The following is a 17210-nucleotide window of genomic DNA, read 5'->3' as shown; positions in this document are numbered from 1 at the left end:
TGCTTTTCAGGTACGCCATTCAGCTGCAGCACATACTTTTATATATTTTGATATTTACAATGTTTGCTCTCAAGATACGTAAATCGGTGACTCCAGCGCTGTAGGAGGTGATTTCACCACCACAGTTTAAAAAAAAATGGTGCATGTATGCCTATCATAAGAAGTGGGTGGATGCAGGGCAGTATTCGAATAGTGGGCATACCCACCGATCAATCTTTTTTTCGTTCAGCCCACAGGCTGCATGAAAAAAAGAACATTACAATATATGCCCAACAAGGACCAGCAACGTACTGTTATGTTTCTGGACTCTGAGTGGTTATACCAGAATGATGCCTGCAGGTTTAGGTATCTTGGTATTGTTCTTTTCAGCCAGCGGTCGGCTTTCATTTAAAAGCAATCCTAGCAGCAGATTAGACAGTGGGAGGGAACGTCCAGTCATCTCTATGGCCTAAGTAACCGGAAGCTACGAGCATTTCATGACTTGGGTTTCGCCTGTCAAAGTGGTTGGAGAAGGTTTATATTTATAATGATGTAGGTTTTAGGCTATTTTCTATGAATAAGGTTAATCCTCATGCCTGTATACGCTGTGCTTTATTTGCATATGTGCACTGTAAGGAGGTGGTTTTTTTTTTTTTTTTTTTTTTTTTTGGAAGAGTTTTGTGTTGTGTTGTGTTGGGTTTTGAGACAGCTGAACTTGGCAGCCCTAACCCTCCTACAACCTATTTGGTTTGTCACAAAAAAATGAAAAAATAACATGCATTTACTAATCTGAATTGCTCTTATAAATGTAGATCCCTCCTGCACCACCCAGACCAGATTTTGATGCCTCCAGAGAGAAACTGCAAAAACTTGGTGAAGGGGAGGGTTCGATGACCAAGGAGGAGTTTACCAAAATGAAACAAGAGCTTGAAGCGTAAGTTTGCATTTATTGGTGAACTGAAGTACTCAACACTGTTGTGAGACATGAGTTACTTAAAGTGGTTCTAAAGGCAGAAGTTTTTTTTATCTTGCTGCATTCCAAGATAAAAAAAACCTTCTGTGGGCAGCAGCCCCCTAATACTTCCCTGAGCCCCCTCTCGATCCAGTGATGTTGCACGAGAGACTCAGCAGCCCAGGATTCTCCCTCCTCATTGGCAGAGACAGCAGCAGAACGCCATTGGCTCCTGCTTCTGTAAATCAGTCAGTGAGCTGCTTGCTGTGGGGGCACTAAACAGGAGGGAGGGCCAGGAGCACAGAAGAGGGACCCGAGAAGAGGAGGATCGGGGCTGCTCTGTGCAAAACCACTGCACAGAGCAGGTAAGTATAACATGTTATGTTTAACAAAAAAAACTGAGGTTTTAGTATCACTTTAAAGGAGAAGTACAGTCAAAGCTCATTTGGCTGAACTTCTCCTGTGGATCACAGGAGTGCAGTTTGTTCTGCACTCCTATGACCCGTTTTCAGCGGAGAGCGAGCTGACATCAGAGCTGGTCCAGGCTCAGGAAAGATCGTGACCATATGGTCGGGATCCGCCCACATGCCTGGACCGGCACCCAGCTCAGCCTCTCGGCGAGCTCCTACTCCCTCCACAGCCCAGTGCTCCACTGACAGTCACCAGCCCTATGCTCAGGGAGCGCTGAGAACCAAATCAGCAGTGTTTGATCGCTCTGCTCTCAGCCTTAGAGCCGGTCGGGGACAGATGCATCGGAATGATACTGCATTCACCTAGGTAAGTATGATTCTTCTTCCAAAAACAAAAATTCCCATACTTCTCTTTTAAAGGATAACTATACTTTGAAACAACCTAAGCCTACCAGCACTCTCACCCTCCCCATACTATCTTTACCCCCTTGTACCTACCTCTGGCCTATAACAGGCAGTGCTTCTGTCCTCTTCCAAGGTCAGGGAGCGTCTCAGGTCTATGCATACGTGGCATTTCTCTGTAGGCCCTGATGGAAAAGTCATCCTTACTCTGTATTGGCTATCCCCTTCTTTATTTTTCTACGGATTTTTTACTCTATTGTGGCTTGTAGCCAGACCTTTATCAATGTTGTGTTGTGGATCCGAGTGTGCAGCTGCAGTCCTTCACCCAGTTTATATGTTTATTATTTGGAGTGTAGCACTATACTTTCTTGTCCTAATCCAATTTTTACTGCGTTTGCGGTTTGTAAAGGACATGTGACTCAAACGCATTGCAGGCATGTTTTTGCCACTGTTTTACCATTGCTTTCAATGGGCAGGTGCATTTTTGCCATGGTTGTTTTAGTTCCCCAGATATGCTGCAAGCAGGATTTTTTTCACTGCAACAGAAGCGCACCGCCCCAGTTTGAACATGTTCATTGATTTTAAAGGGAAGCACCTTTTTGTTTTTTGTTTTTGTTTTTTTGTTTGTTTTTTTTTAACGCAAAAGCACTTGAAAAACTCCTTTAGCGTGAAAGGGCTCTAACAGGCCAAACAATTCTATCTTCTGTCTGAAAGTGAAAAGGCTGAATAATTTGCTATGTGTCCCTCTACTTTATAAATTCTGCTAATGAAATCCTCTTATTACTTTCAGAGAGTACCTGGCTATTTTCAAGAAAACGGTAGCAATGCATGAAGTCTTCCTCTGTCGTGTGGCAGCTCATCCAATTCTTAGAAAAGATTTAAATTTTCATGTTTTCTTGGAATACAATCAAGATGTAAGTTGAGTATTATTTTGTCTCCTCTAGGCATCAGATGAGTGTATGGAAATTACTTAAAAGATATATGAATACTGGTTTGTAATTTGAAGAGAATTATTATGGTCCCAGTTCAGTTAAGGAAATAACGCTCGTTATGTTTTAGTGACTTCATCCCTGAAGGTTTACTTTATAGGGATAGATTCGTGTGTGTGTGTGTGTGTATGTATGTATGTATGTACACAAGTCTATCCCTATATATTATATAAAGTAAACCTTCAGGGAATATCTATATAGATCAATATATATCATGAGTATCTAAATGTTTATATAGAACATAATTACATTTATTTAACCCCTTGGCGCCAGATGCCTCCGGCACTTTAAGGAGTTTGCTATGCCGGGAGGTAGGTCGGGGCTTATGGCCATGTGACCACTGTGATTGGCTGTTACGGCGGTCACATGATCGGAAAAGTCCTGATCGCAAACGGAAATCAGGAACTTGCCAGAAGCGCGCAAGGCCCCCCCCTCTTACACAGCACTGTCTACACTATTGCACACAAATATGCGGCCGCTTGCCGCCAAGGCCCGCATATTTGTGTTCGCTTGTCACCAAGAGGTTAAGGGCAACAATGTTTTCTGTCATTGCAAAATGCTGTAAGCTGCATAGCTTTTCATGTGTGTAAATGGTGCCTGGAAATATTGGGAATGATAGAAAGGACATCTCAAATCTAAATGCATATGATGTATTAAGGTGGACTCATTAACCTCACCTGACACTCAGTGCCTGCCAGTCCCTTCACTGGCCTCCAACAAAATTTAAAATATTACTTACAAAGCCATTCACAACTCTGCCCCCATCACTAACCTCATCTCAAAATATCCACACCATCCTCTTCTCCCAAACCTGCCTCCAGAACTTCTCCAGATTCTCTCTCATCCTCTGGAGCACCCTCACTCGACCTGTAAGGCTATCTCCTACTCTGTCTGCCTTTAGGCAATCCGTGAAAGGGAAGCCTATCCTGCCTTTACTTAACAACTGCATTTTACTTTCTTGAACAACTCCCCCCCCCCCCCCCACAGTTACTAGTTTTTATGTCACTTTCCCTTTAGTTAGTAAGTTCTCACAAGCAGGCCTGCTGTATATAACCACATACACATTTGTAACTGAACATACTGTTATCCGCCAAGATAGCTACTTATTGCTGAGTATATGTCCTTGCTTCCGGGGACTGTCATAGTAGAATGAATGACTTCTTTGTCTGGATGTTTCCTTGCATGGTTATATAAGTAAATCACTGCCTGAGCTAATCTGAATGCAATCACTCATTTCAATGGTTTAAATGATGGACGTCTGCTTTTTATTTTCTAGTTAAGTGTCAGAGGAAAAAACAAGAAAGAAAAATTAGAAGATTTCTTTAAAAGTGTGGTAAAAACAGCTGATGGAGTCATTGTGTCCAGCACAAAGGTAAGAAGAAAAATGGCCTGTTTGAAATAAGAGTGTCACCCGTCGCTCAAATCTCATAGTAGTGCTGTGACAAGTTATCACCAAATCAATAATCCAAAAATGCCAAAGATGTACAAACAGTTCATAAGAAAGTCCAAATAAAGTCCTTATAAGGTGTGGAAATTCCCATAGGAATATCCACAAGGAATTTTCAAGGATCATCACTTGTGCACGTGAGACACCTGCCCCTTCGGGAAGAAACTCACGCTTATTCTCGAGACTGGTATAAAGCGCTTGTGTATATTACCCAAAATCCTGGGATGAATTTTCGTTGCATCACTCCTCCATTCTACTCAATCATTGCCATATCATAGAAGAAAAAGAAAGAAATGGCCTCTGACAATATAATATATATAATCATCTCATCTCATTGTAGAAGTGGCATCAGGCAATGGTGACTAAAGCTCGTATCACCACATCTGGAGCCTACGGCCACATCCAGTACGTCACTTCCGGTTCCTGGCTCTGACGTTATTTCTGGTTGCTGCATAGCCACTGTATGATGCGTTTCGTTCTTCCGACTTCATCATAGGGGGTGGCTGCATGGCATGGTAACCGGGTAGCCACCCCTATAATGAATTTGGAAAGGACTTTATGCTTCAGTCAAGAAGAAAAATGTGCGTGTAAAGTGTGTGCATATATCTATCTGTGTATATGTATGTATTTGTGTATATACATACACACACACATATATATATATATATATATATATATATATATATATATATATATATATATATATATATGTATGTGTGTATGTGTGTGTGTGTGTGTGTGTGTGTATATATATATATATATATATATATATATATATATATATATATATATATATATATATATATATATATATATATATATATATATATATATATATATATATATATATATATATATATATATTATCTCTCAATCAATCACACTTGTGCTCATAAGTTTACATACCCTGGCAGAATTTATGATTTCTTGGGCATTTTTCTGAGAATATGAATAATAACACAAACTTTTCTTTCACTCATGGTTAGTGTTTGGCTGAAGCCATTTATTGAAAAGAAAATAAAGTAGATATGGCGCCGTTCTATATCTGTGTTAAACTCCCAAATAAATTAATTAGTGGATATGTAAGTATTATTACAATTAACTTTACAGTGTCCTATTGGCCAAAGGAAATACACATATGATATATTATCAAACTAATATAAACAAAATAAATATCTCTGTGCTGATATACTAAAATCAATGAATTCCCACAGAAAATTGCTATAAAATATTAAATGATTCCATTTGTGTTTGAAAGTGCTTTAGTGCAAAAAACTTTGTGGATTCAAATTTAAAAATTAGAAATAAAAATAAAATTAAAAATAAAGAATATAATATAATATTGCAGGTATATGTGCAGTCCCAAAATTTTAGGTATCCAAAAATAAGGTGCTTCTGTGCTGGCAAAAAAAATATAGTTCACTTTGTAACGGTGATCACAGCATGCGTGCTCTTTCCGTGCTCTTATTGTGGCTGCGCTCACTGAAACTCCCCCCCCCCCCCCCCCCCTTCTTGGGGTATGGAGCATTCACAGTATCTGCCACTGTGCAACGATCTGAAGGCTGGATATTTCCTGGTGTGTTAATAGTTGCCAATCTTGTCCCAAATGTCATATAAGGTATAGGAGAAAAGGATGCCAATAGTGTGATATTGCTACAACCAATTTGCAGGACTGGATGAAAGATGCAAGGGTCTGTCAGGAGTCCAGAAACTAATTGACCTTTTATACACACACACTAATTACAAGCAAACACATCTCAGGTGAGGATGGTTACCATTTAATAGCCATTCCAACCCCTTTATGTCAAGTCATGTGCATGTTATCAGGCCAAAATCACCAGGTTATCTAAACTTTTGATCAGGGTCATTTGGGTAGTTTCTGTTGTGATTATGATTTAAAAAGCGTAAACACAGTTGATTGATAATTAATGGCTTCAGCCAAACATTAACCATGAGTGAAAGAAAAGTTTTTGTGTTATTCATAGTCTCTGAAAAATAACCAAGAAATCATAAATTCTGCCAGGGTATGTAAACTTGTGAGCACAATTGTGTGTGTGTGTGTGTGTGTGTATGTATATTTATGTGTGTGTATATATGTATATGTGTGTGTATATAGATAGATATAGAATTGGGAGAGTATAAAATGTCCTCCATTATCATATCTTCTAAACAATTTTTCCCTGTTAAAAGGGATAAGAAGTAGAGTCTAAGCTAATTCTCCAGTTCTCGTGTTGTGTTGGACACTGGTATTTCAATCTGGTTGTCCCATATGGAATGCCAGGAGGCCAATCTTTGGATGATATCCTGGAGGTCCCAGTTTTTAAACAGGAGTTCCTTTAATACAGTGGTTTCCATTAAACTTTTGTTTGTTACAAATTTTTCTTGATCTTATGTGTACTATGTCATTGTGACTAGAAAAAAATTCTAGTTTCCAATAAACGTTTTCTCTTTCCAGGATGTGGACGATTTCTTTGACCACGAGAGGACGTTTCTTGTGGAATATCACAATCGAGTGAAGGATGCAAGTGCCAAGTCAGACAAAATGACAAGATCCCATAAATGTAAGACCTGCTGTTGTGACCATGGAATATCTCGTATCAGGCATGTCATGTGTTTAAGGCCCCTTTCACACTTGTGCGACTTGGGACTTCAAAGTCACGTGACAAGTTGTACCCCGTGATTTCCAATGAGTACTGTTCATATCTGTGCGACTTCAAGTTGCAGCAACGTCAAAGTAGTCCCTGCACTACTTTGGTCCGAACTTGTGGTCCATAGACCTCAAGATTACACAGGCATTGTTTCAAGCGATGTGACGTTCAGGTGGTATAAGTGTGAAGGGGTCCTTAGGATGGCCTGTTTACCCCTTTTTGTTTTGGATAACAATTTAACCACTTCAATACAGGGCACTTATACACCTTCCTGCCCAGACCAATTTTCAGCTTTCAGTGCTGTTGCAGTTTGAATGACAATTGCGCGGTCATACAACACTGCACCCAAATTAAATTTTTATCATTTTGTTCCCACAAATAGAGATTTCTTTTGGTGGTATTTGATCACCTCTGCGGTTTTTATTTTTTGCTAAACAAAAAAATACTGAAAATTTTGAAAAAATAAAAGTTTTGCTTTTGTTTCTGTTAAAAAAATGTTGTAAATAAGCAAGTTTTTTCTCTTTCACTGATAAGGTGGCACTGACTATGGGCACTGATATGCGGCACTGATATGCAGCACTGATGGGCATTGATAGGCGGCACTGGGCACTCATGGGTGGCACTGGTGGGCACTGATAGGCGACACTGGGCACTGAAAGGCTGCAAAGATGGGTTCTTATGGGTGGCACTGATAGGCGGCACTGATGGGCAGTGATAGGCGGCATTGATACGCGGCACTGATAGGCATCCCTGGTGGCATTGGCAGTGGTAGGCATTGTGAGTGGGCACTGATTGGCAGCTGCCTGGGCGTTGATTGGCAGCTGCCTGGGCACAGATTAGTATTTCCCTGGGGGTCTAGGGGCATACCTGGTGGTCCAGTGTGGATGGCCATCCTGGTGGTCCTGGGCGGCTTCCCTGGTGGTCCTGGGCAGGATTCGAGGGGGGGGTGTGCTGATAAACAATCAGCACAGACCCCCCCTGTCAGGAGAGCAGCCGATCGGCTCTCCTCTACTCGCGTCTGTCAGACGCGAGTGAGGAAATGCCGATCACCGGGTCTTCCTATTTACATCGTGATCAGCCGTGATTGGACATGGCTGATCACGTGGTAAAGAGTCTCCGTCAGACTCTTTACATAGATCGGTGTTGCAGGGTGTCAGACTGACACCCCGCAACAACGATCGCCGCGATGCGCGCCCCCGGGGGCGCGCAGTGGCTCAATATCCTGAGGACGTCATATGATGCCCAGTCGGGTTATTGAAACCACTTTGCCGCCGTCATTCTGCTATATGGCGGGCGGCAAGTGGTTAAACTGAACAGATATCCAAAATGTTTATAGACGTGCATTGGACAGCCGTGGGCAACCGATTATTACCTGGCTGCTACAAAGGTACCATTGCATCTTGCAACTTATGTACCTGGCTGCCAGTAAGGTTGCAGAGGGTGGGGTAAGGTCAGCCTCAGGGTTGCTTTATACAGAAAAATGGCCACCCCGAGGCAAACTCTAACCAGTCTTTAACGTTTGAGCATTGTTTTGTTCTAGTAAGACCCCTTTCACACTAGGGTGGTTTTCAGGTGCTTTAGCGCTGGAAATAGCTTCTGCTAAGTGCCTGAAAACCGCCTCCCATTCATCTCAGTGTGACCTTTCACACTCGGGAAGTGCGCTTGCGGGACATTCCGAAAAGTCCTGCAAGCAGCATCTTTGGGGTGGGTTGGGAGCACTGTATTTAAATGAATGTATTGGAATGAATGGGCAGCGCTTTCAAAGCACCTGAAAAGCGATTTGAAAGCACCGTAAAATGGGAGTGTTTAACCCTTTTTTGGAGGTTAAAAGCGCCCCTCTAGTGTCCGAAAAGCGGCACTAAATTGCCACTAAAACAGACGGCGCTTTAGCGCTAATGGCACAGTGTGAAAGGGGTGTTAAGATTTAGCAGCATTTAACCACTTGACCCCTGGAAGATTTACCCCCCTTCCTGACTGGACCATATTTTGCGATACGGCACTGCATTACTTTAACTGACATTTGCATGGTCGTGCGACGTTGTACCCAAATGCAAGTCCCTTTTTTTTTTTTCCCCACAAACTGAGCTTTCTTTTGGTGTTTTTTAAACACTATTGCGTTTTTTTTTTTTTTTTTTTTTGTGCTATAAACAAAAAAAGACCAACAGTTTTGCAAAAAATACATTTTTTACTTTTTGCTATAAAACGCATAAAAAAAAAAGTAAAAAATCAAATTTCTTAATAAAAAAAAATCCCAATAAGCGTATATTGATTGGTTTGTGTCTACTTTTACTTTTACTATGGGAAGGCACTGATCCTGTGTTCCTGCTTTGCAGGAACATAGGATCAATGCCTTACCTACTGGCAGAACAGCAATCTACCTTGTTTACATAGGCAGATCGCTGTTCTGGCTCTCTGCCTAATGATCGGCGAGTGCCAGCGGACCTAGAGTCCATGGTACCCGCAGATCAGCTCCCACTGTGTCTATTTACGCAGTACTTTTTTACAGTGCGTTCCTCCCGCAAAGCAGTGGTGTTAATTGGGCACGCTGGCGACCAGGCATTTCGCCTTCATGCGGTGGGACTACGCTGAAATAGCTGCCCAATGCATTCTCACCACAACTAATGTGAATAATACCTCCAGTATTTGTTTAAATATTTTAAAGGAATGGTATGATCTATCTGGGCCCCCATTAAGGTTTTCACCATTAAATAGACCAGGACTCTACCGGAGTGAATAACCATACAAGGACCTTACACAAGCCGATCTGATATAGCTCTGATGGCTTTTTTTTTTTATTCCCTCTTTGTTATAGGTGTTGCAGATGACTATAACAGAATAGGATCTTCAATGTACACGTTGGGAACACAGGACAATACTGACATATGCAAGTAAGTGATATTTGTGTACTTGGTTTACATATGCTACGAGATGAAAACAATGTGGAAATCTTAAAACAAGCTGTAATGACCTGTGCATTTATTCACCTTTTCTCGAATCGTCTTCCAGGGCAGCATCCGAGAGATAGGCTCCTCCTCCCTAAAACAGGAAACACATTAGTCCACCATTATAAATTTCACACTCTTACCTGTGTGCCTCAGTTGTTTGTGTTTCCTCCGGACCCACAGGAGCTGCAAGAACGTTTGTTATTTTATTTTCACCTGTCTCTGTGCTTGTTGCAGGAGACCCCCTGCCAGCATCCCATACAGCCCAAGGGGCTTTGGGAGGGCGAGCAGGCGCAGCACTGGGCAACATTGCTCAAAGCCTGAGATTTCGCCCCTACTGAGGGGTCTGCAATCATCCCCCCAGGCTGCAGGAGGACTCTGTCATCCCCACCCCATGCCGCTGTTAGGCCTGTGTATGCTTCCGCAAGCACCCCCCTCTGGCTTTCCGCAGAATCTGGAGCCCGCCAGGGGGGATGGATACATGCATAGATGGGCACCCCCCCCCCGCCGCCGCCGCCGACCGCTGCCGAAAACCTCAGCAGCAGAGGGTCTAGCAGGGAGGGTTTTGCACCTTCTAAATTAGGTCCCTGGTGGCTGCGGCTGTCCCCCCAAACGAATCCACCGCTCTCCGGGCGGCGCAGCAGCGTCCTCACCGCCACAGGCCGCTACAGGAAGTCGGGGGTGTACCAAGATGGCGCCGAGGAAGTTCCGCTTCCGGGTTGGCGGCCATTTTCCCGTAGTCTATCTACTACGGAGATAGAGCAGGGACACCTAGGGGCGGGAAGTTTTAAAAAAAAAAAAAAAAAAAGAGAAAGAAAACAGAATACAAATAGCAAATTTGTTCAATGCTACCCCTCACTACCAGCACAGTTACTCTACAATACAGCGGCATGTGCAGGTGTGTCCACCAACCTGCACGGGGTCAGCCGGGGGCGGGGCCGGAGCTTATGCAGGAAGCAGATAAAAAGGCCTCTAAGCAGAGGATCCTGGTGGCTGATCATGTCTGACGCTTCCCCACCCTGCCCTGCAGATCCTGCAAATCAGGACAGCTCCAAGGTAAGCCAGAATATTCTTGAATTATCTCTGTCTTAACCTCTTTACTGCCTATCTACAGGCAGTTCCTTTGACCACCTGAACTCACGGGGTTTTTTTTTTTTTGTTCTCTATGCTCGCTTGCAGGCAAAGACCCCTGAGGAAAGGAAGGCTAAAGGCAAAACATGTGCCTCATGCAGCCACAGGCTTTCCCCAGATTGGAAAAAGCCCCTGTGTCAGAAATGCTTAGACAAAATGGTGGCAAAAGAATCACAGGGATTTTTGAAAGACCTGCTCAATTCTTTTAAGAAAGAAATTCAGAGCACCATGGCACCACTACGCTCAGCTATAGAGAAATTAGAAACGCCAGCAAGTGTCGCTCAGGCCAGTATCCCATCTACCAGCGGAACACACATTCCAAGGGAGAACAAGGTACAGGCAGAACAAGAGGTGGATTCAGATGAATCTGAACAATCTGAATCAGAAGACGGTATCTGTTCAGACTCAGAGGAGGAAGATGACACGACAGACTGCAACCTGTTTCCTTCTGAGGACACAGACAGTCTTCTCAAAGCCATCACTGACACTCTAGGCATTAAAGAACAGAAAACCACAGAACTCACTATGCATGACAGAATGTACAAAGGGCTCCAGCCCAAGAAGCCAAGAACGTTCCCGGTACACCAAACACTTAAAGACATAGTCAAAAAGGAATGGGAAGACCCAGAGAAAAAGCTTTTCATCCCCGCCACAATCAAACGCAGATACCCGTTTGCGGAAGCAGACACCAAAACCTGGGCTAAATGCCCCAAGGTGGATGCCTCTCTGGCAAAAATCACGAACAAATCGGACTTGGCTTTTGATGACGCAGGTACCCTCAGCGACCCCATGGACAAGAAAATAGAAGCTCTCCTGAAAAGGGCATGGGAAGCAGGGGCGGCAAACCTAAATCCGGCTATTGCTTCCACCTGCACAGCCCGAACCTTGCTAATCTGGCTAACCCAGCTGCAAGATCTATTGGAGAACGACACACCCAGGGAGGAACTAATTAAAACCATCCCCACACTAACTAGAGCGGCAGCTTTCTTGGCAGATGCTTCAGCAGAAACTGTCAGAATATCCTCTAGGACCACGGCACTACTAAACTCGGCCCGCAGAGCCCTGTGGTTAAAATCCTGGGGGGGGGGATGCACCTTCCAAGAACCGTTTATGTGGCATACCATTCACTGGAGACCTACTGTTTGGTCCCGAACTAGAAACAGTCCTGGATAGGACTGCAGCAAAAAATAAGGGGTTCCCTCAAACCAAGAAGAGACAAGGGAAGGCGCCCTTTCGGCATTTCAAGAAATTCAATAAGCCAGGGGCAAAAAAGCACTGGGGTCAACAAAACAAGAAAGGCAAAGGTGAATTCATCCTCAAGCCTAATACCCAAAAGAACAAAAAACAATGACTGCCTTCAGGTGGGGGGCAGATTGGCGGCTTTCTCCCACCAATGGGAGGAGATAACAGAAAACAAATTCATACTGCGCACCATAGCGGACGGTTACGCAATAGAATTCTCCAACCGCCCCCCCAACCAAATACTTAGCGACCATGCTACCCAAGGACAGCAATCAAGCAAAGGTGTTTCTAGAATCCCTACAGAAACTATTAGATCAGAAGGTGATTTGTCACGTTCCCCAAGAGGAGGAACAGAAGGGCTTCTACTCACACATCTTCGCAAAAAGAAAACCATCAGGCAAACTAAGGCTGATACTAAACCTCAAACCACTCAACCGAGGAATAAGATACAAGAGATTCAGAATGGAATCTATCTATTCAATCAGGAACATCCTACCGCAGGAGACATTCATGGCAACACTAGACTTACAGGATGCCTACCTACATGTCCCCATAAGGAAGGATCACCTAAGGTTCGCAATCCAGGGGCCAGCAGCTACGCTGCACCTACAGTACACAGCTCTCCCCTTCGGAATCTCCTCAGCTCCAAGAATATTCTCAAAAATAATGGCGGAAGCGCTAAAAGGTCTAAGACAGGAGGGTATTGGAATAATACCATACTTAGACGACCTCCTGTTCTTTGCGGACTCAGCAGCAATCCTAGAAAACAACCTGCGCAAGAGTATGATCTATCTGCAAAACCTGGGATGGTTAATAAATGCAGAGAAATCGCAAATGATCCCAAGCCAGAGAGTAGTGTACCTGGGATACGTGCTGGACTCCAGACTGTCAAAAATTTTCCTAACAAAGGAAAAAGACGTAAAATGACACAAGCAATTACGTCCCTGCTAAGGAACCATTCCACAACGATCAGGCACGGAATGTCTGTACTAGGACTGATGACGTCTTCCATTCCAGCCATCACCTGGGCACAAATTCACATGCGACCCTTACAGAACTACATTCTGTCCCAATGGGATGGCAGGCAAGCATCCCTAGAAAAATCCATTCCCGTCCCCGCCACAGTCAAACAAACACTCTACTGGTGGCTCAACCCACTTCGGGTCATCGAGGGGCGCAGATGGGCTCAAGTCAATCCAGTCAGCATCACCACCGATGCAAGCGCCCTAGGATGGGAGCCCACATGGAAGGGCGGTTCTCGCAAGGGAAATGGACACCCAAATGGGCACGAGCCTCCTCAAACTTGAGAGAGCTGAAAGCTGTGGGGGAAGCGCTAAAAACCTTCAAGCCAGCATTACAGGGGAAGGATGTAAAGATACAATCAGACAACGCAACGACAGTCGCATACCTAAACAGACAAGGGGGCACAAAATCCCAAAAACTGATGAGACTGACACAATCTATCCTACTGTGGACAGAAGTGAACATAAGATCGATATCCGGTATTCATCTAAAAGGAACAGACAATACAGTGGCAGATTTCCTGAGCCGGAAAACGATAAAACACACGGAATGGTCGCTAAACCAAACAACCTTCACTCAAATCACCCAGAAGTGGGGAATACCCGAAGTAGACCTATTTGCTTCCAGGGCGAACGCAAAATCTCCGATATTTTTCTCCCTGGACCCTACAGATGGCAACAGCGGGGTGGATGCTTTCAACCAAAACTGGAAATGGCATCTGTGCTATGCATTCCCTCCAACTGCCATAATCCCAAAAGTAATCCAAAAAATCAAGGCAGAGAAAACAGTGATACTAATAGCACCACACTGGCCCCAGAGAGCATGGTTCAGTCATTTAAAAAATCTCAGCATACAACCTCAGCTGACACTGACGGACCGCCCGGATCTACTGTCACAAGGCCCAGTCAACCATCCGAACCACAAAATCTTGAAGCTCTCGGCTTGGTTACTGAGAGGGTAAAACTCCAGAACAAAGGCCTGTCAGACAGAGTAATCAACACCATCTTAAACAGCAGAAAGCCGGTAACGAGAGCCATCTATGAGAAAATAAGGAAAAAATTTGTCTCTTGGTACGAAGACAGACCAATCTCCAACGGTGGGATAATTCCAATAGTTTTGGACTTCCTACAAGATGGTGCAGACAAAAACATATCACCAAGTACCCTGAAAGTACAAGTTGCAGCACTTTCCTCGGTCATGGATACTAGACTAGCGGAAGACCCGCTGATAAGACGATTAATCATAGCTCTTAAAAGATCCAAACCAGCAAAATTGTACAAAACTCCCACCTGGGACATGGGCACAGTACTTAAGGGCTTTCTTTCCCCTCCGTTTGAACCTATCGAGGACAGCTCAGACAAAAACCTCACGTTAAAAACTGCGCTCCTTCTGGCCTTAGTATCCGCCTTCTGGCCTTAGTATCCGCCAGAAGAGTGAGTGAGATCCAAGCTCTATCTTCAATAGAACAACAGCATACATCTTACATCTGGACAAGATAATTCTCTCTCCAGATCCGGCCTTTCTACCCAAGGTCTCTTCTACATTTCACAGAACCCAAAACATCGTCATACCCTCACTTCCAACACCATGGATAGTAGGAAAAGAAACATTTACAGCAAACTTGATGTAAGGAACACGCTCATAGCGTATCTCGAAAGAACAAAAGAATGGCGTAGAACGACCTCCTCTTCATCCTCTATGCAGGAATCAACAGAGGAACAAGCTTCAAAAGCACCATCAGCAGATGGATAAGGATGGCCATACAGATTACCTATAAGGCACAGAATCTCACTCCACCTAGTGAAATCAGAGCGCACTCACTAGAGCCTGGGCAACCTCGGCCGCAGAGAAAGCAGGGCAACTCCGGAGCAGATCTGCAGGGCAGCGACAGGTCGAGCTTCAGTACTTCGCTAAGCACTACCGCATAGACCAGCTGTCCGACCAAGACCAAGCATTTGGTCGTAAAGTGCTCCAGTCTCTAACCCACCCTAGTAAGTATGCTTGATATATCCTCTCGGATGCTGCCCTGGAAGACGATTCGAGAAAACAGAGTTAGGTACCTGGTAACTCTTTTTCTAAGAAGTCTTCAGGGCAGCACTAGTTCCCACCCTTGAAACAACAAAAACCAGGTACAGAGGGGAGCTGCAGCTTACAGGGAATTCCTTCGGTGCTTTAACATAACTGTACATAACATGTACACGGGACGTTTTTACAACCTCTCTGAACGATTTAACATGCCGATAGTGACCCACGTTTAAAACCTCAGTTTTGCTGTGTTAAATGCTGCATTTAGCGTTGTTTTGCTGCGTTTGCGTTAGAAGCGTTAAAACAAAATCTTTTTTTTTTCAATGGCAAAAAATGAAAAACGCCTGTAAACGAAACGCGGCTAAACGCAAGTTACCGCGTTTAGCAGCGTTTGGCGCTTGAAATGCCAGCCTCTAAACTCAACAGCCTAGAAACGACCCTGGGTACATGTACTAATAAGATAACATAGAGGAGAGTTCAGGAGCAGTTGAAAAAAATGCCCAATTGCTCCTAAGACCCCTTTTACACTGAGGGCGTTTTGCAGGCGCTATAACGTTAAAAATAGCGCTTGCAATCCGCCCTCAAACAGCTGCAGCGTTGTCTCTAGTGTGAAAGCCCGAGGGCTTTCACACCGGAACGCTGCGCTGGCAGGACGTCAGGAAAAGTCCTGCCAGCAGCTTCTTTGAAGCGGTGTGTTTACCGCTCCTCCACCGCTTCTCCCCATTGAAATCAATGGGGCAGCGCTGGGATACCACCGGCAAAATGCCGCTATTGCGGTGCATTGCGGGCGGTTTTAACCCTTTCTCAGCCGCTAGCGGCCGAAATGCACCGCAAATCCGACGGTAAAACGTCGCTATAAATAGCGGCGTTCTACCGCCGATGATATAGGTGGCTCGGTGTGAAAGGGGTCTTAACGTCCGTGTACCAGCAGCAGTGTACATGAGGCCTTTAAAAAGGATGTTTACAATAGTAATATTGCTACACAAAACACTTTATTAATTTTGTGATTAGTACATTACAGTTTTTGAGTGCTGTACATTGCAATACTTAATTATTTGAACACACATTGTGTTTTGCACAGCAGCTTCATTTTTAATGCAATTTAATTTATTTTGAAACGTGGGTGAATTTGTTGTAGCCACTGCAAAGTAACTTTTTTTTTTTTTTTTTTTCTTTCATGTACAGATTTTTCTTAAGGGTGTCTGAATTGTTTGACAAAACTCGCGTAAGTATTATTCATCATTGCTTTGTTTGCACAGGAGGAGCTGAATGCATTTGTACAAAAATTCTAATATGGGGTTTTTCTTTCAAGAGCGCCTACATCTTAAACCTTAAAGGGCCAGTCCACCCAAAATGAATACATTTGTGTTTGCTAGGTAATTAGAGACCAACTTAAGAAATGCAGATAAAAACACATAAACACAAACTATTTTAAATGCTTACTTGTTGTGTTTTCCATTACATAAATTACGTATTTACTTGCATTGTGCCTCTGAACATGACAGAAAATTTGAAAAACCATATACAATTATTGCACTAATGTCATAATAGAAAAAGCTGCTAACACCACAATCTAACAGAGCATTGTGTACCAATCTGAAAAAGAATAAAGTGCAGCGCTAAATGAAACACAATAGTACCCAAATCAATAGGCATAAACAGTAATGATACCTGATATTGATTATTAATGTGCCAAAAGTGTGCAAGAATCCAAAAAGTCTGCAGGTAAGGCCTCAAGTACACTGCTGCTGGTAAACGGATGTTTAAGTTGGGCATTTTTTTTCAGCTACCCATCAGATTTTGCTACCTGCTGGAGTGCGCATGCGCGCCGCCGCCATATGTGTGCCAATACTGTTGTAAGACACCACTTTGCCACAGGGCCCCTTGCGGGCTCGCTTTGCTCGCCACGCTTCGGGCACGGCCTGGCTTCGCTTGGATGATGGGGCTTGAACCTGGACTCAGGGGTGTGGCCACAAAATTCTGCACAAGCGCAGATCGCCACAGTGTTGAAACGCATATG

General features: G+C 43.8%; 1 protein-coding gene across 1 annotated transcript in view; it reads left to right on the top strand.

Moving 5' to 3' along the window:
- The window catches only part of SNX6 (sorting nexin 6), a 60606-nt gene that overhangs the window by 36951 nt on the left and 6445 nt on the right, over positions 1 to 17210 (top strand). The window contains exons 5-10 of the mRNA XM_073610061.1: positions 792 to 913; positions 2534 to 2657; positions 4009 to 4104; positions 6635 to 6740; positions 9640 to 9715; positions 16376 to 16415. Of these exons, the coding sequence (XP_073466162.1) occupies positions 792 to 913; positions 2534 to 2657; positions 4009 to 4104; positions 6635 to 6740; positions 9640 to 9715; positions 16376 to 16415 (564 nt within the window). The remainder of the gene's footprint in view (positions 1 to 791; positions 914 to 2533; positions 2658 to 4008; positions 4105 to 6634; positions 6741 to 9639; positions 9716 to 16375; positions 16416 to 17210) is intronic.

This window comes from Aquarana catesbeiana, linkage group LG13, assembly GCF_042186555.1.
Source record: "Aquarana catesbeiana isolate 2022-GZ linkage group LG13, ASM4218655v1, whole genome shotgun sequence".
In the NCBI taxonomy this organism is placed as follows: domain Eukaryota; kingdom Metazoa; phylum Chordata; class Amphibia; order Anura; family Ranidae; genus Aquarana; species Aquarana catesbeiana.
This window is presented reverse-complemented; position numbering and strand designations above follow the sequence as displayed.